We start from the raw sequence: 23,340 nt of genomic DNA, 5'->3' as shown, positions 1-23,340 counted from the left end.
TATACAAAGCCAAGCAATCTGGCTTTACAATGTTAAGTCAACATTCCATGTGCACAATGACCGAATTCATCAAGTGATGCTTTTGCCTTCATTTTCTGTCACACACTCAACTGTAAATGCTTCTACTGAACTCAACTCTCCTTTTAGTTGTAATATCTTCGTATCCCAACAACTTATTAACTACTCTACCCTTCCCTGAAACCCACTAAAACACCATTTAGTTTTATGTCTATTGTCTTTTTTTTTTTATTTATTATCACACCGGCCGATTCCCACCAAGGCAGGGTGGCCCGAAAAAGAAAAACTTTCACCATCATTCACTCCATCACTGTCTTGCCAGAAGGGTGCTTTACACTACAGTTTTTAAACTGCAACATTAACACCCCTCCTTCAGAGTGCAGGCACTGTACTTCCCATCTCCAGGACTCAAGTCCGGCCTGCCGGTTTCCCTGAATCCCTTCATAAATGTTACTTTGCTCACACTCCAACAGCACGTCAAGTATTAAAAACCATTTGTCTCCATTCACTCCTATCAAACACGCTCACGCATGCCTGCTGGAAGTCCAAGCCCCTCGCACACAAAACCTCCTTTACCCCCTCCCTCCAACCCTTCCTAGGCCGACCCCTACCCCGCCTTCCTTCCACTACAGACTGATACACTCTTGAAGTCATTCTGTTTCGCTCCATTCTCTCTACATGTCCGAACCACCTCAACAACCCTTCCTCAGCCCTCTGGACAACAGTTTTGGTAATCCCGCACCTCCTCCTAACTTCCAAACTACGAATTCTCTGCATTATATTCACACCACACATTGCCCTCAGACATGACATCTCCACTGCCTCCAGCCTTCTCCTCGCTGCAACATTCATCACCCACGCTTCACACCCATATAAGAGCGTTGGTAAAACTATACTCTCATACATTCCCCTCTTTGCCTCCAAGGACAAAGTTCTTTGTTTCCACAGACTCCTAAGTGCACCACTCACTCTTTTTCCCTCATCAATTCTATGATTCACCTCATCTTTCATAGACCCATCCGCTGACACGTCCACTCCCAAATATCTGAATACGTTCACCTCCTCCATACTCTCTCCCTCCAATCTGATATTCAATCTTTCATCACCTAATCTTTTTGTTATCCTCATAACCTTACTCTTTCCTGTATTCACCTTTAATTTTCTTCTTTTGCACACCCTACCAAATTCATCCACCAATCTCTGCAACTTCTCTTCAGAATCTCCCAAGAGCACAGTGTCATCAGCAAAGAGCAGCTGTGACAACTCCCACTTTGTGTGTGATTCTTTATCTTTTAACTCCACGCCTCTTGCCAAAACCCTCGCATTTACTTCTCTTACAACCCCATCTATAAATATATTAAACAACCACGGTGACATCACACATCCTTGTCTAAGGCCTACTTTTACTGGGAAAAAATTTCCCTCTTTCCTACATACTCTAACTTGAGCCTCACTATCCTCGTAAAAACTCTTCACTGCTTTCAGTAACCTACCTCCTACACCATACACTTGCAACATCTGCCACATTGCCCCCCTATCCACCCTGTCATACGCCTTTTCCAAATCCATAAATGCCACAAAGACCTCTTTAGCCTTATCTAAATACTGTTCACTTATATGTTTCACTGTAAACACCTGGTCCACACACCCCCTACCTTTCCTAAAGCCTCCTTGTTCATCTGCTATCCTATTCTCCGTCTTACTCTTAATTCTTTCAATTATAACTCTACCATACACTTTACCAGGTACACTCAACAGACTTATCCCCCTATAATTTTTGCACTCTCTTTTATCCCCTTTGCCTTTATACAAAGGAACTATGCATGCTCTCTGCCAATCCCTAGGTACCTTACCCTCTTCCATACATTTATTAAATAATTGCACCAACCACTCCAAAACTATATCCCCACCTGCTTTTAACATTTCTATCTTTATCCCATCAATCCCGGCTGCCTTACCCCCTTTCATTTTACCTACTGCCTCACGAACTTCCCCCACACTCACAACTGGCTCTTCCTCACTCCTACAAGATGTTATTCCTCCTTGCCCTATACACGAAATCACAGCTTCCCTATCTTCATCAACATTTAACAATTCCTCAAAATATTCCTTCCATCTTCCCAATACCTCTAACTCTCCATTTAATAACTCTCCTCTCCTATTTTTAACTGACAAATCCATTTGTTCTCTAGGCTTTCTTAACTTGTTAATCTCACTCCAAAACTTTTTCTTATTTTCAACAAAATTTGTTGATAACATCTCACCCACTCTCTCATTTGCTCTCTTTTTACATTGCTTCACCACTCTCTTAACTTCTCTCTTTTTCTCCATATACTCTTCCCTCCTTGCATCACTTCTACTTTGTAAAAACTTCTCATATGCTAACTTTTTCTCCCTTACTACTCTCTTTACATCATCATTCCACCAATCGCTCCTCTTCCCTCCTGCACCCACTTTCCTGTAACCACAAACTTCTGCTGAACACTCTAACACTACATTTTTAAACCTACCCCATACCTCTTCGACCCCATTGCCTATGCTCTCATTAGCCCATCTATCCTCCAATAGCTGTTTATATCTTACCCTAACTGCCTCCTCTTTTAGTTTATAAACCTTCACCTCTCTCTTCCCTGATGCTTCTATTCTCCTTGTATCCCATCTACCTTTTACTCTCAGTATAGCTACAACTAGAAAGTGATCTGATATATCTGTGGCCCCTCTATAAACATGTACATCCTGAAGTCTACTCAACAGTCTTTTATCTACCAATACATAATCCAACAAACTACTGTCATTTCGCCCTACATCATATCGTGTATACTTATTTATCCTCTTTTTCTTAAAATATGTATTACCTATAACTAAACCCCTTTCTATACAAAGTTCAATCAAAGGGCTCCCATTATCATTTACACCTGGCACCCCAAACTTACCTACCACACCCTCTCTAAAAGTTTCTCCTACTTTAGCATTCAAGTCCCCTACCACAATTACTCTCTCACTTGGTTCAAAGGCTCCTATACATTCACTTAACATCTCCCAAAATCTCTCTCTCTCCTCTGCATTCCTCTCTTCTCCAGGTGCATACACGCTTATTATGACCCACTTCTCGCATCCAACCTTTACTTTAATCCACATAATTCTTGAATTTACACATTCATATTCTCTTTTCTCCTTCCATAACTGATCATTTAACATTACTGCTACCCCTTCCTTTGCTCTAACTCTCTCAGATACTCCAGATTTAATCCCATTTATTTCCCCCCACTGAAACTCTCCTACCCCCTTCAGCTTTGTTTCGCTTAGGGCCAGGACATCCAACTTCTTTTCATTCATAACATCAGCAATCATCTGTTTCTTGTCATCCGCACTACATCCACGCACATTTAAGCAACCCAGTTTTATAAAGTTTTTCTTCTTCTATTGTCTTATTTCCTTCAAATCCCATCTATATTATGTAAATTATCTAATAAATTTCATAAAAATTCCAAACTTTATACCATTGACTAGAAAGATAGAAATTGTAAATAAATAGTAAATGAACTATTAGATTTTTAAGTTTGATATTTTATGCACACATTACATACAAAGAATTTTATCCATGGAGGCATAGAAGGGAATGTATAAGAGTATAGTGGCACAAACATTGTTATATGGGTGTCAAGCATGGGATGTGAATGCTGCAGCAAGGAAGAGGCTGGAGATGTCATGTCTAAGGGCAATATATGGCATAAATATTATGCAGAGAATTTATAGTGTGAAAATTAGTGGGTATGGAGTTACTAAAAGTAATATTCAGAAGGCTGAGGAGAGGTTGAGGTGGTTTAGTAGTTTAGAGAGGATGGCGTAAAATAGGATGACTTGGAGGGTGTATAAATCTGTAGTGGAGGGGAGGAGGGGTAGGGGTCATCCTAGGAAAGGATGGAGGGAGGGGGTAAAAGAGGTTTTATGTGCAAGGGGCCTGGACATGCAGCAGGCATGTGTGAGCATATTAGATAGGAGCGAATGGAGACGAGTGGTTTGTGGGACCTGATGAGCTGTTGAGTGTAAGAAGGGTATTATTTTGTGAGGAGATTCAGGGAAACCACTTCCAGGACTCAAAGCCCTGGAAGTGGGAAGTACAATGTCTGCACTTGGGAGGTTTGGGATATCGGCTGTTTGGAGTGACATCTAAATTCTCATATTTGGGCACCTCTGCAAAGACAGTGATTATGTATGAATGACAATGAAAGTGTTGAATGATAGTGAAAGTTTCTTTTTTGGGATCACCTAGCCTCAGTGGGAGATGGCTGACATGTTTAAAAAAAAAAAAAAAAATGATGAATATCAGACTGGAGGGAGGAAGTATGGAGAAAGTGAATATATTCAGATATTTGGGAGCGGACTTGTCAGCAAATGGGTCTATGAATATTGAGGTGAATTATAGAATTGATGAGGGAGGGGGGGAAGGTGAGTGGTGCACTGAGGAGTCAGTGGAAACAAAATATGTTATCTATGCATGTAAGCAAAAAGGGGAATGTATGAGAGTAGTTATACCAATGCTCTTATATGGGTGTGAACCATGGGTGGTGAATGTTGCAACAAGAAGGCTGGAGGCAGTGGAGATGTTGTGCCTGAGGGCAATGTGCAGTGTGAATATAGTGTAGGGAATCCATAGTTTGGAAATTAGGAGGAGGTGCAGGGTTACTAAAAGTATTATCCAGAAGGCTGAGGTAGTTCAGACATTTAGAGAGGATGGAATGAAATACAGTGGGACCTCGAGTTTTGGCCATAAATTGTTCCAGAAACCTGTTTGAGTGCCGTTACCAAACGAATTTGTTCCCATAAGGAATAATGTAAATCAGATTAGTCCATTTCAGACCCCAAAATATACACTTACAAAAGCACTTACAAAAATACACTTACATAATTGTTCGAGTTGGGAGCTGTTCGAAACTCAAGGTACCACTGTACAATGACTTCGAGAGCGTATAAATCTATAATGGAAGGCAGGGTAGAGGTCGGCATAGGAAAGGTTGGAGGGAGGGGGTAAAGGAGGTTCTGTGTGCGAGAGGCCTGGACTTCCAGCAAGTGTGCATGAACATGTTAGATAGGAGCAAGTGGAGACAAATGTTTTTTATGACTGACATGCTGTTGGAGTCTGAGCAAAGTAACATTTATGAAGGGATTCAGGGAAACCAGCAAGCTGGACTTGAGCCCTGGAGGTGGGAAGTACAGTGCCTGAGCTCTGAAGGGTGTTGATGCTGCAGTTTTTTTAACAGTAGTGTATGCACACCTATGGCAAGACATTGATGGAGTAAATGATGAAAGTGTTTCTTCTTTTTCGAGTCACTCTCCTTGATGGTAAACAGCCAATGTGTTAATAATATAAAAATATAACTCAATATATCTCTCCATATTATGAGAAGTATTATGCCCTGAAACAACTGTAATATCATAGGTATTCCTTGTATTAGAAGATCAAAGCAGCAAGAGAAAAAACATTATTTGTTCAAATTCATTCTGCATATTGTATGTGGAGCAATATCAGGCGATGCATTTCTCTATGTTTGGAGTACAATATAATACACCTTGAAAAACATCTAAAATCATGTGAAAGTAGTGTACATAGTGTTAAACAAATACAGTATAAAATTGAAAAACACTCCTAATTTGGCATCAATAAATTATAAAACTTAAGTTCTGCTGGCACATTTACATTGCTGTCACTGACGAGTGATAATTTTTTCAACTCAGCCCTATTTAATCTTACGATTTTTATCGTATTCCACTCATTTTAATCCTATCAATTCACAGAAATGCATTCTTTCCATCTGTAATACAATAAATTTCTATTTTTCAAAATCTTGCCCCCATATACACATACATAGGAATTTTAATTTTAGAATATCCCACAGTTAAGAGGTTAAAACACAGGAGGACTGAGACAACAGATGGACTGCAACTTTGAGTATACGTTCATGTTTAGGTGCTCACTACACCACCTAATGTCAAACCTCGACTCCACAACTAAGATACGGAACAGCCATTCCTGACCACAGACATGGAGTGAATTGTAAACTTTTTTAATCATGCCTTTTATGAAAGAAAAGACAGTAAGTAGGGAGACAGGCAGGCTAGTAACATAGGTGAGTAGGTAAGATAGAAATAAGACACACAACCACTCAAACATAAAAGTAGACACAGGAATGCATAGACAATGCTTCTTTTACAAGGCATTAAATCAATACTATATACACAAAAAAAAAGCTTATATCATTGCAATTCTTGCATAAATTTCATTTCAAATGATCAAGACAGCATATGCACTGGAGATAATACATGCATTAAATTTTCAATACTATATTTTAAAAAATTAGCAATGAAATGCTATGAATAATGCAAATGTCAGAGCTATTTTTAAAATTAGCAGTGAAACACTATGAATAATGCAAATGCCAGAGCTACAGTGTAGTTGTGATACTAACATAATATACCTGAGTCGTGGTCGTGATCATCTAGGTCAGCTTGCTGCACAGTCAGGTCCCCTTTACGTTCTTCCTCCTCTTCCTCTTCCTTAATTCCTTCAGCAATTATCGTCACACTTTCCCCCCCTTTTCTTCCATTTTCTTCCATGTCCCTCTCCCCATTTTCTCCACACTCATGGAGCTGCTGTGGTTCATCATGTTCCCCAGTTACTATTATGGTGAAACCACCAAGACGTGACTCAAGTGCTTGTTCCAGTTGAGCAGCATCAGGAGAGAGCGAGCCACTACCACTGCCCCCTCGACTGCTGCTCTGAGGGCTCCCAGGTCCAGTCACCTCAATCACTATTTGAGGAGGTGCCACCAAGTTGTACCCTCTGCTGCTACTTCCATTACCATTGTCCCCATTCTCCTTCTCAGGGACAACAGCCAAGCCTGGGACAGGAAGGCCCAGCAACCCTCCACCCTTTGGTGAGATGTCAAGTTTACATGGGCCTTCAGAATGCTGTGGGACACCACCTGTTATCACAACACACCCAACCCATCTCACACACAGCTTTCATTCTATATAACAAATCACTACACACTCAATTATGTCAGCCAACATATAATATTTGGCTCATGTTTAAAAAAAAAATGAAGAGCTAATTTCATGATCTATTTCAGTTGCTACATTTAGATTTTATATTTAAAATCACATTCCATACCTGAAAACACCCCTAGCCAAATGATGCTATATATTGTCTATAAACCCATGCATGCATATTTTATCTACATATGAGAAAATTTAGTTGCTAGAAATATGAAAAACAAAGATCTATACATAAAACTAAGGTTCACTATTATTTTAACTACAGTCTGCTGCCAATAATAAATAATTCGAGACACTGATGGACAGAATTGACAAATTATGAGCTTTTTATTGGGGAGGTATGAGAGCTTAATGAAACCTGCAACACTTTGCCATACTTTTTTCTGAGAAAATACTTATTATTATAGTAATAATACAAGAGTCCTTAAATGTTCTAATGACTGTTAATAAAATATAGTTTTAGAATCAAAATCATAAATGATGTTACCTTTGGCTCATATATTTCTTGTCTATGGATTGAATGTGGGTGAGGTGGATGTCTCTGACCCCCATCTCTTCTCCCTGGAAAAAAAAAAAAAGAAAAAAAATAAGAGGAAATAAGTAATGTTAAGTAAATAAATAACATCACCATTAAATGGAAGGAACAGCCAAATTAACTACAGTAGAGCCCCACTTATACGGCAGGTTAAGTTCGAGGCTACTGCCAGAAAGCAGAATGCCATTTTTTCCACTTATAAATTCATATAAATGCTAGATAATAAGTTTACACTAACAATATAAAGTTAACAATAGAACTAGGCATTAAAAAACAATAAAAAGTATAATACACACACAGTACAACCATTACTTACCTTAAAATATTTGTAGTCTTAATGTAGGGTGAAATGCGAGTTTTATTAGTAGGAAGTCAGGTCTGGGAGATATGGTAGCTAGCCAGGTCAGCCCACCCCACCCCACCCACATGTGATATACTACGACATATAATTAAACTAAAAGAGGAGGCAGTTAGGGAAAGATATAAACAGCTATTGGAGGTTAGATGGGCTAATGAGAGCATAGGCAATGGGGTCGAAGAGGTATGGGGTAGGTTTAAAAATGTAGTGTTAGAGTGTTCAGCAGAAGTTTGTGGTTACAGGAAAGTGGGTGCGGGAGGGAAGAGGAGCGATTGATGGAATGATGATGTAAAGAGAGTAGTAAGGGAGAAAAAGTTAGCATATGAGAAGTTTTTACAAAGTAGAAGTGATGCAAGGAGGGAAGAGTGTATGGAGAAAAAGAGAGAGGTTAAGAGAGTGGTGAAGCAATGTAAAAAGAGAGCAAATGAGAGAGTGGGTGAGATGTTATCAACAAATTTTGTTGAAAATAAGAAAAAGTTTTGGAGTGAGATTAACAAGTTAAGGAAGCCTAGAGAACAAATGGATTTGTCAGTTAAAAATAGGAGAGGAGAGTTATTAAATGGAGAGTTATAGGTATTGGGAAGATGGAGGGAATATTTTGAGGAATTGTTAAATGTTGATGAAGATAGGGAAGCTGTGATTTCGTGTATAGGGCGAGGAGGAATAACATCTTGTAGGAGTGAGGAAGAGCCAGTTGTGAGTGTGGGGGAAGTTTGTGAGGCAGTAGGTAAAATGAAAGGGGGTAAGGCAGCCGGGATTGATGGGATAAAGATAGAAATGTTAAAAGCAGGTGGGGATATAGTTTTGGAGTGGTTGGTGCAATTATTTAATAAATGTATGGAAGAGGGTAAGGTACCTAGGGATTGGCAGAGAGCATGCATAGTTCCTTTGTATAAAGGCAAAGGGGACAAAAGAGAGTGCAAAAATTATAGGGGGATAAGTCTGTTGAGTATACCTGGTAAAGTGTATGGTAGAGTTATTATTGAAAGAATTAAAAGTAAGACTGAGAATAGGATAGCAGATGAACAAGGCGGCTTTAGGAAAGGTAGGGGGTGTGTGGACCAGGTGTTTACAGTGAAACATATAAGTGAACAGTATTTAGATAAGGCTAAAGAGGTCTTTGTGGCATTTATGGATTTGGAAAAGGCGTATGACAGGGTGGATAGGGGGGCAATGTGGCAGATGTTGCAGGTGTATGGTGTAGGAGGTAGGTTACTGAAAGCAGTGAAGAGTTTTTACGAGGATAGTGAGGCTCAAGTTAGAGTACATAGGAAAGAGGGAAATTATTTCCCAGTAAAAGTAGGCCTTAGACAGGGATGTGTGATGTCACCGTGGTTGTTTAATATATTTATAGATGGGGTTGTAAGAGAAGTAAATGCGAGCGTCTTGACAAGAGGCGTGGAGTTAAAAGATAAGGAATCACACATAAAGTGGGAGTTGTCACAGTTGCTCTTTGCTGATGACACTGTGCTCTTGGGAGATTCTGAAGAGAAGTTGCAGAGATTGGTGGATGAATTTGGTAGGGTGTGCAAAAGAAGAAAATTAAAAGTGAATACAGGAAAGAGTAAGGTTACGAGGATAACAAAGATTAGGTGATGAAAGATTGGATATCAGATTGGAGGGAGAGAGTATGGAGGAGGTGAATGTATTCAGATATTTGTGAGTGAACATGTCAGCGGATGGGTCTATGAAGGATGAGGTGAATCATAGAATTGATGAGAGGAAAAGGGTGAGTGGTGCACTTAGGAGTATGTGGAGACAAAGAACTTTGTCCTTGGAGGCAAAGAGGGGAATGTATGAGAGTATAGTTTTACCAACACTCTTATATGGGTGTGAAGCATGGGTGATGAATGTTGCAGCAAGGAGAAGGCTGGAGGCAGTGGAGATGTCATGTCTGAGGGCAATGTGTGGTGTGAATATAATGCAGAGAATTCGTAGTTTGGAAGTTAGGAGGAGGTGCGGGATTACCAAAACTATTGTCCAGAAGGCTGAGGAAGGGTTGTTGAGGTGGTTCGGACATGTAGAGAGAATGGAGCGATACAGAATGACTTCAAGAGTGTATCAGTCTGTAGTAGAAGGAAGGCGGGGTAGGGGTCGGCCTAGGAAAGGTTGGAGGGAGGGGGTAAAGGAGGTTTTGTGTGAGAGGGGCTTGGACTTCCAGCAGGCGTGCGTGAGCGTGTTTGATAGGAGTGAATGGAGACGAATGGTTTTTAATACTTGACGTGCTGTTGGAGTGTGAGCAAAGTAACATTTATGAAGTGGTTCAGGGAAACCGGCAGGCCGGACTTGAGTCCTGGAGATGGGAAGTACAGTGCCTGCACTCTGAAGGAGGGGTGTTAATGTTGCAGTTTAAAAACTGTAGTGTAAAGCACCCTTCTGGCAAGACAGTGATGGAGTGAATGATGGTGAAAGTTTTTCTTTTTCGGGCCACCCTGCCTTGGTGGGAATCGGCCAGTGTGATAATAAAAAAAAATAATAAAAATAATTAAAGCGCCCATGAGTGATAAAATACACATACAGTACATTCATTAATTACCTTAAAATATCTGTAGTTTTAATGTAGGGTGAGAGGTGAGTTTTATTTGTAAGAAGTCAGGTTTGCGAAGTATGGCAGTCAGCCAGGGCAGCCCTCCCTGCCCCACCCCACCCACACGAAATGTAAACTAGGCGAACACATCTGGTGTTTGTTCATAAGTTTGTATTATACCATAAAACAAACACTGTACATTGTGTACAAGTTGTCTCCATGTTGATACAGTAGAATAAATAAAGACCAACACTTCCACTCTCAAGTAATTTTTAGAAGGAATGAAGCTTTGACAAATTATTATTATTATTACAAATTATCATTACAATTATTAAATTATTATTACAAGTTATTATTATTGTTACAAGTTATTATTGTTATAATCATAATAAAAATGAAGCGCTAAACCCACAAGGGTCATGAATAGCTATAGACAGTGTGAAGGCATACGAAAGGAATAAATTTCTAGTTAAGTTACTGGTGTACGACTAGAGAAAACGTAATTCTTTGACTCTCCTACCAAACACTTGGTAAACAAATCTCATGTTATGTCAATTTTTATATTGTGAGTGTATGTATCATGTTTATATGTTACCTAGCATTTTTATTATATAATTTTGAAAAAAATATCATGGGTGGATTAATGGAAATGTCTATATTAACGTAATATACGACACTTAATGTGCCCCCAGAGATTACATGGCGTCGAGTAGAGAGTCTTAGTGGTTTTAATGTGTGCCTGCATGCCAGCACAGTGTGTAAGTACAGTGGACCCCCGCATACCGATGGCACCACATAACGATTAATCCGCATACCACTTGCTTTAATCGCAAAAATTTTGCCTTGCATACCGCTTAAAAACCCGCTCACCGATTTTCGTCCGAGACGCGTCCAATGTGCGCCCTCAGCCAGCCTCACATGTGCCGCCCGTGCCATTGTTTACCAGCCAGCCTCCGCGGTAACATCCAAGCATACAATCGGAATATTCCGTATTATTACAGTGTTTTCGGTGCTGTTTCTGGAAAATAAGTGACCATGGGCCCCAATAAAGCTTCTAGTGCCAACCCTACACCAATAAGGGTGAGAATTCCAATAGAAATGAAGAAAGAGATCATTGATAAGTATGAAAGTGGAGTGCGTATCGCCGACCTAGTCAAGCTGTACAAGAAACCCCAATCAACCATCGCTACTATTGTGGGCACCAGAAAGGCAATCAAGGAAGCTGTTCTTGCCAAAGGTTTAACTGTGTTTTCGAAACAAAGATCGCAAGTGATGGAAGATGTTGAGAGACTCTTATTGGTGTGGATAAATGAAAAACAGCTAGCAGGAGATAGTGTCTCTCAAGCGATCATAAGCGAAAAGGCTAGGAAGTTGCATGAGGATTTAATTAAAAAAATGCCTGCAACTAGTGCTGATGTGAGTGAATTTAAGGCCAGCAAAGGTTGGTTTGAGAGATTTAAGAAGCGTAGTGGCATACATAGTGTGATAAGGCATGGTGAGGCTGCCAGTTCGGACCACAAAGCGGCTGAAAAATATGTGCAGGAATTCAAGAAGTACATAGAGACTGAAGGACTGAAACCTGAACAAGTGTTTAATTGTGATGAAACAGGCCTGTTTTGGAAGAAAATGCCAAGCAGGACCTACATTACTCAGGAGGAAAAGGCACTCCCAGGACATAAGCCTATGAAAGACAGGCTTACTTTGTTGATGTGTTCCAATGCTACTGGTGATTGCAAAGTTAAGCCTTTATTAGTGTATCACTCTGAAACTCCCAGACCGTTCAGGCAAAAGAATGTCCTCAAGGAGAATTTGTGTGCTGTGGAGGGCAAACAGTAAGGCATGGGTCACTAGGGACTTTTTCTATGACTGGTTACACCATGCATTTGCCCCCAATGTGAAAGATTACCTAACTGAAAAGAAATTAGAACTTAAGTGCCTCCTGGTGTTAGACAATGCCCCTGGTCATCCTACAGACGTGGCAGAGCGACTTTATGGGGACATGAAATTCATTAAGGTGAAGTTTTTGCCTCCTAATACCACTCCTCTCCTGCAGCCCATGGACCAGCAGGTTATTGCAAACTTCAAGAAACTGTACACAAAAGCTCTGTTTGAAAGGTGCTTTGTAGTGACCTCAGAAACTCAATTGACTCTAAGAGAGTTTTGGAGAGAGCACTTTAATATCCTCAATTGTGTAAACCTTATAGGTAAGGCTTGGGAGGGAGTGACTAAGAAGACCTTGAACTCTGCTTGGAAGAAACTGTGGCCAGAATGTGTAGACAAAAGGGATTTTGAAGGGTTTGAGGCTAACCCTGAGAGGATTATGCCAGTTGAGGAATCCATTGTGGCATTGGGAAAGTCCTTAGGGTTGGAGGTTAGTGGGGAGGATGTGGAAGAGTTGGTGGAGGAGGACAATGAAGAACTAACCACTGATGAGCTGATAGATCAACTTCAAGAGCAAGAGGCCAGACCTGAGAAAACTGGTTCAGAGGAGGGGAGAGAGAAATTGAAGAAGTTGCCTACTACAAAGATTAAGGAAATCTGTGCAATGTGGCTGAAAGTGCAAACCTTTATGGATGAGTATCACCCTCACACAGCTATTGCAAGCCGTGCTGGTGATTATTACACTGACAATGTTGTGAAACACTTTAGGGAAGTCATAAAGGAACGAGAGGTACAGGCCACTATGGACAGATATGTTGTGCGAAAGAAGTCCAGTGACTCTGAAGCTGGTCCTAGTGGCATTAAAAGAAGAAGGGAAGTAACCCCAGAAAAGGACTTGACACCTCAAGTCTTAATGGAAGGGGATTCTCCTTCTAAACACTAACACTCTCTCTCCCCTCCTCCCATCCCATCAATCATCACCAGATCTTCAATAAAAGTAAGTGTCATGTAAGTGTGCATGCCTTTTTCAGTTTGTGTGTATTAAAATTAACATTTCATGTGGTAAAAAAAATTTTTTTTTCATACTTTTGGGTGTCTTGCACGGATTAATTTGATTTCCATTATTTCTTATGGGGAAAATTCATTCGCATACCGATTATTTCGCATAACAATGACCCCTCTTGCACGGATTAAAATCGGTATGCGGGGGTCCACTGTATATTTAGGTGCAGGTACACATAAGTATAATTATCAGAGTACATATAAAATAATAATTGAAAGAATCCTAGGTAGTAGGTTGGTAGACAGCAACCGCCCAGGGAGGTACTACCGTCCTGCCAAGTGAGTGTAAAACGAAAGCCTGTAATTGTTTTACATGATGGTAGGATTGCTGGTGTCCTTTTTTCTGTCTCATGAACATGCAAGATTTCAGGTACGTCTTGCTACTTCTACTTACACTTAGGTCACACTACACATACATGTACAAGCACATATATACACACCCCTCTGGGTTTTCTTCTATTTTCTTTCTAGTTCTTATTCTTGTTTATTTCCTCTTATCTCCATGGGGAAGTGGAACAGAATTCTTCCTCCGTAAGCCATGCGTGTTGTAAGAGGCAACTAAAATGCCGGGAGCAAGGGGCTAGTAACCTCTTCTCCTGTATATATTACTAAATGTAAAAGGAGAAACTTTCGTTTTTCCTTTTGGGCCACCCCGCCTCGGTGGGATACGGCCGGTGTGTTGGAAGAAGAAAGAATTGAAAGAATAATATAATATAATATAATTGAAAGAATTAGAGGTAAGACAGAATGTAGGATTGCGGATGAGCAAGGAGGTTTTAGAGTGGGTAGGGGATGTGTAGATCAGGTGTTTACATTGAAGCATATATGTGAACAGTATTTAGATAAAGATAGGGAAGTTTTTATTGCATTTATGGATTTAGAAAAGGCATATGATAGAGTGGATAGAGGAGCAATGTGGCAGATGTTGCAAGTATATGGAATAGGTGGTAAGTTATTAAATGCTGTAAAGAGTTTTTATGAGGATAGTGAGGCTCAGGTTAGGGTGTGTAGAAGAGAGGGAGACTACTTCCCGGTAAAAGTAGGTCTTAGACAGGGATGTGTAATGTCACCATGGTTGTTTAATATATTTATAGATGGGGTTGTAAAGGAAGTAAATGCTAGGGTGTTTGGGAGAGGGGTGGGATTAAATTATGGGGAATCAAATTCAAAATGGGAATTGACACAGTTACTTTTTGCTGATGATACTGTGCTTATGGGAGATTCTAAAGAAAAATTGCAAAGGTTAGTGGATGAGTTTGGGAATGTGTGTAAAGGTAGAAAGTTGAAAGTGAACATAGAAAAGAGTAAGGTGATGAGGGTGTCAAATGATTTAGATAAAGAAAAATTGGATATCAAATTGGGGAGGAGGAGTATGGAAGAAGTGAATGTTTTCAGATACTTGGGAGTTGACGTGTCGGCGGATGGATTTATGAAGGATGAGGTTAATCATAGAATTGATGAGGGAAAAAAGGTGAGTGGTGCGTTGAGGTATATGTGGAGTCAAAAAACGTTATCTATGGAGGCAAAGAAGGGAATGTATGAAAGTATAGTAGTACCAACACTCTTATATGGGTGTGAAGCTTGGGTGGTAAATGCAGCAGCGAGGAGACGGTTGGAGGCAGCGGAGATGTCCTGTTTAAGGGCAATGTGTGGTGTAAATATTATGCAGAAAATTCGGAGTGTGGAAATTAGGAGAAGGTGTGGAGTTTAATAAAAGTATTAGTCAGAGGGCAGAAGAGGGGTTGTTGAGGTGGTTTGGTCATTTAGAGAGAATGGATCACAGTAGAATGACATGGAAAGCATATAAATCTATAGGGGAAGGAAGGCGGGGTAGGGGTCGTCCTCGAAAGGGTTGGAGAGAGGGGGTAAAGGAGGTTTTGTGGGTAAGGGGCTTGGACTTCCAGCAAGCGTGCGTGAGCGTGTTAGATAGGAGTGAATGGAGACGAATGGTACTTGGGACCTGACGATCTGTTGGAGTGTGAGCAGGGTAATATTTAGTGAAGGGATTCAGGGAAACCGGTTATTTTCATATAGTCGGACTTGAGCCCTGGAAATGGGAAGTACAATGCCTGCACTTTAAAGGAGGGGTTTGGGATATTGGCAGTTTGGAGGGATATGTTGTGTATCTTTATATGTTTATGCTTCTAGACTGTTGTATTCTGAGCACCTCTGCAAAAACAGTGATAATGTGCGAGTGTGGTGAAAGTGTTGAATGATGATGAAAGTATTTTCTTTTTGGGGATTTTCTTTCTTTTTTGGGTCACCCTGCCTCGGTGGGAGACGGCCGACTTGTTGAAAAAAAAAAAAAAAAAAAAAAAAAATATAAAATATGAAATAACTTTAAAACACTTGAAATTTTGAAAAATTTCCAGACATATTAGAGTTGTGCTCACCGGGTGGGGCATGCCGTATTTGAAAGACCGCTCACCGAATAACAAATTTTGGTCATAATTTGAAATCGCCATATTAGCGGAACGCCATAAGGCAAAATGCCGTAAAGCGAGGCCCTACTGTATATATATACAAGTTCATGGGGAAGTGAAACAGAATTCTTCCTCTGTAAGCCATGCATGTCGAAAGAGGCAACTAAAATGCTGGGAGCAAGGGGCTACTAACCCCTTCTCCCGTATATATTACTAAATGTAAAAGAAGAAACTTTCATTTTTCCTTTTGGGCCACCCCACCTCGGTGGGATATGGCCTGTGTGTTGAAAGAAAGAAGTAATGTTAAGTAAATAAATAACATCAGCATTAAATGGAAGGAACTACTAAATTAACTGCGCATATGTCCATCGGGCAGTGGAACAAAATTCTTCCTCCATAAGCCATGCATGTCATGAGGCGAATAAAATGCCGAGAGTAAGCTGCAAGTAACCCCTTCTCCTGCATACATTACTAAGTTTAAAAAAAGAGAAGCTTTCATTTTTCTTTTTGGGTCACCCTGCCTCAGTGGAATATGGACGGTTTGATGAAAAAAAAAATGTACAGTGGACATCTGATTATCAAGAATATTATTAACCAAATTCCAAGGCACACTAAACAGCTCTCCTATCCAGATATGACCACCCAGTCATCCAAACACAAGTTTGGATAAATATGAAAACTCTCATAATCTAACTTTACAATGAAGGCAAAAAAATGAGCATCAAACAACAGTTATATAATTATTCATATTTATGAATGTATTATTTGTTTGCCAAAATAAAAGTGAAATATTTCACTACCAGAAGAAAAATTTTATATCCAAATTAATAATCTTGCTTTTATAACTGCCAATCAATAAGATCCTCTGCAATTTTCTAAAACTTGGTAAAGCCTTTTACAAGTCAGCTAATTAGTCTTTCCCTTAGCAACAATGAAAAATTCCTAGCACTAATACCATAATTTTTTTTTTTTTAACACACTGGCTGTCTCCCACTGAGGCAGGGTGACCCGAAAAAGAAACGCTTTCACCATCATTCACACTGTCTTGCCTGGAGTTACCTGGAGAGTGTTCAAGGGTTCAACACCCCCGCAGCCTGGTCTGTGACCAGGCCTCAAGGAAGATCAGGGCCTGATCAACCAGGCTGTTACTGCTGGCCGCACGCAATCCAACATACGAACTCCAGCCCAGCTGGTCAAGTACATGTACTGATTTTAGGCGTTTGTCCAGTGCCTGCTTAAAGACAGCCAGGAGTCTATTGGTAATCCTCCTTATGTATGCTGAAAGGCAGTTGAACAGTCTTGGGGCCCCTAACACTTATTGTGTTGTCTCTTAACGTGCAAGTGGCAGCCCTGCTTTTCATTGGGGGAATGTTGCATCATCTGCCAAATCTTTTGATTTCGTACGGAGTGATTTTCATGTGCAAGTTTGGTACCAATCCCTCTAGGATTTTCCAAGTGTATATAATCATGTATCTCTCCCACCTGCATTCTAGGGAGTACAGGTTTAGGAACTTCAAGCATTCCCAGTAATTGAGGCGTTTTATCTCAGTTATGCGCGCCGTGAAGGTTCTCTTTACATTTTCTAGGTCAGCAATCTCACCTGCCTTGAAAAGTGCTGTTAGTGTGCAGCAACATTTCAGCCTAGATAGAACAAGCGACCTGAATAGTGTCATCATCGGCTTGGCATCCCTGGTTTTGAAGGTTCTCATTACCCGTCCCGTCATTTTTCTAGCGGATGCAAGTGATACAATGTTATGGTCCTTGAAGGAGAGATCTTCCGACACGATCACTCCCAGGTCTTTGACCTAAGTTTTTCGCTCAATTGTGTGGTTGGAATTTGCTTTATACTCCAATGAAATTTTTATTTCCTCACGTTTACCATATCGGAGTAGTTGAAATTTCTCATCACTGAACTTCATATTGTTTCCTGCACTCCATTTAAAGAATTGGTTGATGCCCGCCTGGAGCTTTGCAGTGTCTTCAATGGAAGACACTGTCATGCAGATTCGGGTGTCATCTGCAAAGGAAGACAGCACTGTGGCTTATATCCCTGTCTATGTCCAATATGAGGATGAGGAACAAGATGGGAGCGAGTACTGTGCCTTGCAGAAAAGAGCTTTTCACCGTAGCCGCCTCAGACTTCACTCTGTTGACTACTACTCTTTGTGTTCTATTTGTCAGGAAATTATAGATCCATCTACCAACTTTTCCTGTTATTCCTTTATCACAAATTTTGTGCTCTATCACACCATGGTCACATTTGTCGAAGGCTTTTGCGAAGTCTGTGTATATTACATCTGCGTTCTGTTTGTCTTCTAGAGCATCCAGGACCTTGCCATAGTGGTCCAGTAGTTGGGACAGATAGGAGTGACCTGCTCTAAACCCAGGCTGCCCTGGGTTGTGTAACTGTTGGGTATCTAGATGAGTGGCAATCTTGCTGCTTAGAACCCTTTCAAAGATTTTTATGATATGGGACATTAGTGCTAACTGTCTGTAGTTCTTTGCTATTGCTTTACTGCCCCCTTTGTGGAGTGGGGCTATGTCTGTTGATTTTAGTAACTGTGGGATGACCCCAGTTCCTATGCTCTCTCTCCATAGGATGTTAACCCATTCAGGGTCGAGAGGCCCTCTCCTAAACTTGTTCTCAGGGACGAAAATTTTTCGGAAAAAAAATTATTTTTCTTATGAAATGATATGGAATCTTTTCCCGATCATAATGACACCAAAAGTATGAAATTTGATGGAAAACTTACAGAATTATGCTCTTCGCGAAGTTAGCGGTCTCGCCGATGTTTACGCATCGGCAATTCCGCCCAATTTGAGCCCTATTTTTGGCCAATTCCTGAGCACTAGTCGACAAAAATCATATTTATTTCACTAGAACTCCATTTTTTCTATGAAATGAGTACAAGAAACCACCCATTTACCAATTTCAACTATCCAATAAAGTGGTTAGAAATTGGCAATTTTGCCAATTTCACACAAATTTCAAAAAATGCCAATTTCCAAATAGGGTCCAGAATAAACAAGAAAGACATTCCTGGCACTAAAATAACAAGTTTTCTGTTTGTTAGTCATGTCCCCAGGCCCCTCTTATATTTCTTTTGCTTTCCACTTTGAATTTTTATTCTTACAAAAAATAGAAGATTTACTGTTATGCAGACTACTGCATTAGTGTAGAAGTGGTATAAATAATATCAGTGCACTTGTGAAAGAATATTAGACTCGCCAGTTGACGTGTATTGGACGCTTGGCATTATTTGTTTTCTTTTGAACTTTAGTAAAAATCGAACATTTCTGCTACTTTGAGCTCAATTTCAAGGTACTTTTCATTGTGAAACCAGTCAAAATCATTTCAATTTCTGTAATATGTCTTCCATTCTATAAAATGAGACCAGGAAAACTAGAATACAACCATAAATACCATACCAAAATACAGTGCAAAGTCGCTGTTTTAATCCCAAAACACAGTTTTTTTTCTCATTATGCACTGTGTGTTGCAGGATTTTTTTATACTGCGCACACTGACCACATAGACCTATTCTTTCATATGCAGGCCTACCAGCTTTCTCTCGCTAGATTTGAAGGCGCTAGAATTTAGGCGTACTAGTACGTCAATAACCCTGGTGCTTAAGCCATACTAGTAGTATGTCGAAAACCCTGAAAGGGTTAAAAGCACATGATAGGGGCTTCTTGCAGTTCTTGATGAACATGGAGTTCCATGAGTCTGGGCCTGGGGCAGAGTGCATGGACATGTCATTTATCACCTGTTCGAAGTCATTATCACCTGTTCGAAGTCATTATCACCTGTTCGAAGTCATTTGGTGTCAGGATAATGTCAGACAGGCTTGTGCTTACCAAATTCTGTGACTCTCATAGAAAATTCATTTAAATCTTCGACTCAGCCTGGTTAGCAGCTCACTAAAAACCGAGTCATACTGGGACTTAAGTAGCTCACACATTTCCTTGCTGTCATCTGTGTAGGACCCTTCTTGTTTAAGTAGGGGCCCAATACTGGATGTTGTTCTCGACTTTGATTTGGCATGAGAGAAGAAATACTTTGGGTTTCTTTCGATTTCATTTATGGCTTTTAGTTCTTCCCGCAATTCTTGACTCCTGTAAGATTCCTTTAGCTTTAGTTCGATGTTTGCTATTTCTCTGACCAGTGCCTCCCTACGTATTGCAGATATATTGGCCTCTTTTTAGCCACTCTGTTATTCTTTTCCTTCGCCTGTAAAGGGAGTGCCTTTCTCTTTCTAGTTTACATCATCTCCTTTTTCTTTAAGGAATATGCCTTGAGCACACATTGATTGCCACAGAGTTAATCTGTTCTAGGCATAGGTTGAGGTCTGTGTTGCTTACGCTATCTTCCCAACTTACATCACTTAGGACTTGGTTTACTTGGTCCCACTTTATGTTCTTGTTATTGAAGTTGAATTTGATGAAGGCTCCCTCGTAACTGATCACATTTTGTCATGTCTGAAACTCTATGATGTTGTGATCTGAGTATACTGTTTTTGATATGGTGACATTTTGTATCAGATCATCATTGTTAGTGAAGATGAGGTCCAGCGTATTCTCCAATCTAGCAGGCTCTATTACTTGTTGGTTTAAGGTGAATTTTGTGCAGAGATTTAAAAGCTGGTGTGTGTGTGAGTTTTCATCTGAGCTGCCTCCTGGTGTTATCTCTGCAACATTATTTGCTATATTCCTAAATTTTAGGTGCGTTAAGTTGAAATCTCCCAGGAGCAAGATGTTGGGGGCAGGAGCTCGAAGATTTTCCAGACAATGGTCAATTTTTAAAAGCTGTTCCTGGAATTGTTGGGACGTTGCATCCAGAGGCTTGTATACAACTACAATGACCAGATTTTGGTTCTCGATCTTTACTGCTAAAACTTCAACTACATCATCTGAGGCATTTAGTAGTTCTGAGCATATAAGTGACTCTGTGATATACAGGCCAACCCCCCCCCCCCCTTCCTTTTGCCTGTTCACTCTGTCGCATCTGTATGGGTTGTAACCCGGGATCCATATTTTGTTGTCCAAGTGATCCTTTATGTGGGTCTGTGAAAAACCGCGAACATTGCATTTGACTCTGTAAGCAGTCCACAGATGAAATGTATTTTGTTGTTTGTTGTATATTTGCAAAGAAGAATGTCAATGGATTGGTGGTATTGGTGGTACTGGAGCGGGGGGCTTTTTTTCCTGGCACTAATATCTGTATCTGTCGTTTTGGAGTGGAGGCCATCGACTGTGATTCCACGATTTCTGCCATTTCCTGCCAGGTTAAAAATCTCTCTCTTGAGTGGCTGTGGCTACCCAGATTTTCCCATGGTCTGGATGTTTTGTATCTTTTTGTCCCCTTTAGATGGTGTGCCTGGCAATATAAGTTATAGCACTGTCTTTCCTGAACTGAAGAGTGACACATTTCAGGGTGGAAAAGCTTACAGGAAGGGAGGCTGCATTTTCCTGTTTTCCTATGGGCACGGCATTTCCTAGGGTGGTCAAAATTGCACGTCCCATCTGTTTTTCCAGATATTCCATGCCTGCAGCTACCAAGCATTTGCATAGGCCTGGTTTCTGTTTGCCTTGGTTTTTTTGTAACTGTATTCCCTGCTGGTGTGTGCTTTCCTGTCTCATTTCTATCTTCACTAGTACTAACAATGGAGCTTTCACCAGTTCTTTCTGGCAATTTATCTTCACTATTTCTAGGGGCATCCCCATCCTGGGGTATTACTAGTTTGTAATATTGGTTTTCTCATGTCCTTGACTACACCTGTTTCCCCACTACAGTTACTGTCTCCCTCCAGGCCATTAATAATAATTTCTCCATGCTTGTAGTTACTGTCTACCAGGACAGCATCTCCGGTTATACAGTTATTGTCTACCAGGACAGCATTCGCAACAAAGGCGATAGCACCATCCTGCCCAGACTTTTTACTTTCCCATCTGTTACAGAATGCTTTCATGTTTTACATGAAGGCCATTTTGATGTAATCATCTTTTAATACCAATGTGATTTTATTCCACAGGTAGAACTCATTTGGGCATACCCAAAAACACTTCCCTGATTTAATACCTCTTGTAGATAATTCTTGGATATCTTGGAGGGAGGGGGTAAGGGAGGTGTTGTGGGCGAGGGGTTTGGACTTCCAGCAAGCGTGCGTGAGCGTGTTAGATAGGAGTGAATGGAGGCAAATGGTATTTGGGACCTGACGATCTGTTGGGGTGTGAGCAGGGTAATATTTAGTGAAGGAATTCAGGGAAACCAGTTATTTTATATAACCAGACTTGAGTCCTGGAAATGGGAAGTACAATGCCTGCACTCTAAAGGAGGGGTTCGGGATATTAGCAGTTTGGAAGGATATGTTGTGTATCTTTATACGTATATGCTTCTAAATTGTTGTATTCTGAGCACCTCTGCAAAAACAGTGATTATGTGTGACTGAGGTGAAAGTGTTGAATGATGATGAAAGTATTTTCTTTTTGGGGATTTTCTTTCTCTTTGGGTCACCCTGCCTCAGTGGGAGACGGCCGACTTGTTGAGAAAAAAAAAAATCTGCACAAAGGGTGTGGGCCCAATTACCACAGAAGTTGCTTGTAATCCATGCAGAAGCCAATTTGTTTGTTTGACTGCAGACCACAGAGGATTTCATAATGTGATTTTAATGGCTGTTTTACTGTATATTCTACTATATGGTCTACTAATAACCTCCTTAAAGTGTATATTCATTTGAATTGTACCTATTTGTATTTGTATGTGTATTTTTGGACAGCTTACTGCTCTAGTAGATACTGTATGGGTGTTTGATAAGGGTGCCTAAGTCCCCGTCTATTTATAATCTGGTCAGAGGCTACCCTATTTTTCAATGAATCCATTTGAATCCGGTCAAAGCTTCGCTTATTTCTTGGACGAATCCAGTCAGTGGATCACTTATTTGAACGTATCCGGTTGGTGATTTTGGACTAACACATGAAGAAACTACTGGAAAACTATTTAACAGAGTAATATGTGATCAGTTTGATACAAAAGTATAACTTGCGCGTTGGAGAAAAGTGATTTCTGGCAGCTCCTACTCTGACGAACGGTCGAGACTTCTACCCCTTTTTTACAGCCTGAAGGTTTTGGTGCTTATAGATCACTGTATTTAGCTTTTCTAGATTTTTTCCACCTCCACCATGCTATGTTATCACTATAGTATTCTGGTCAAGATTACTGGAGGAATATTTGCTTTTACTGGAGTAATATTTGCTTTTTGTTGTGTATATTGTTGTAAATGTTCACTGATAACTATACACTGTTTATCGTATTTCTACAAAACTGCACGCTTTTTGTATTTCCTCAAGATTTTGCACCTTTTCGTATTTTAACCCCTTCAGGGTCCAAGGCCCAAATCTGAAGTGGTGCCCCAGTGTCCAAGAATTTTCAAAAAAAAAAATTTGTTATTTTTTCTTATGAAATGGTAGAGAATCTTTTTGT

General features: G+C 40.3%; 1 protein-coding gene across 17 annotated transcripts in view; it reads right to left on the bottom strand.

The window, feature by feature from the left end:
* LOC128694998 (constitutive coactivator of PPAR-gamma-like protein 1 homolog) overlaps positions 1-23,340 on the bottom strand; it is a 224,507-nt gene that overhangs the window by 159,195 nt on the left and 41,972 nt on the right. For 12 of the 17 annotated variants that reach the window (XR_008407941.1, XR_008407942.2, XR_008407943.1 and 9 more), the window contains 2 exons: positions 7,562-7,635; positions 6,486-6,987 (listed from right to left, as the gene is read on the bottom strand). Coding sequence is in view for 13 of the 17 variants with exons in the window: in XM_053785385.1 (XP_053641360.1) it covers positions 6,486-6,987; positions 7,562-7,635 (576 nt within the window). In the remaining 4 variants the exon portion in view is untranslated. The remainder of the gene's footprint in view (positions 1-6,485; positions 6,988-7,561; positions 7,636-23,340) is intronic. The other 5 variants (XM_053785388.1, XM_053785390.1, XM_053785396.1 and 2 more) reach the window with 3 other exon arrangements.

Source organism: Cherax quadricarinatus, chromosome 35, assembly GCF_038502225.1.
Source record: "Cherax quadricarinatus isolate ZL_2023a chromosome 35, ASM3850222v1, whole genome shotgun sequence".
NCBI lineage: Eukaryota > Metazoa > Arthropoda > Malacostraca > Decapoda > Parastacidae > Cherax > Cherax quadricarinatus.
The sequence above is the reverse complement of the archived record's forward strand: the minus strand, read 5'-3'. Positions and strand labels throughout refer to the sequence as shown.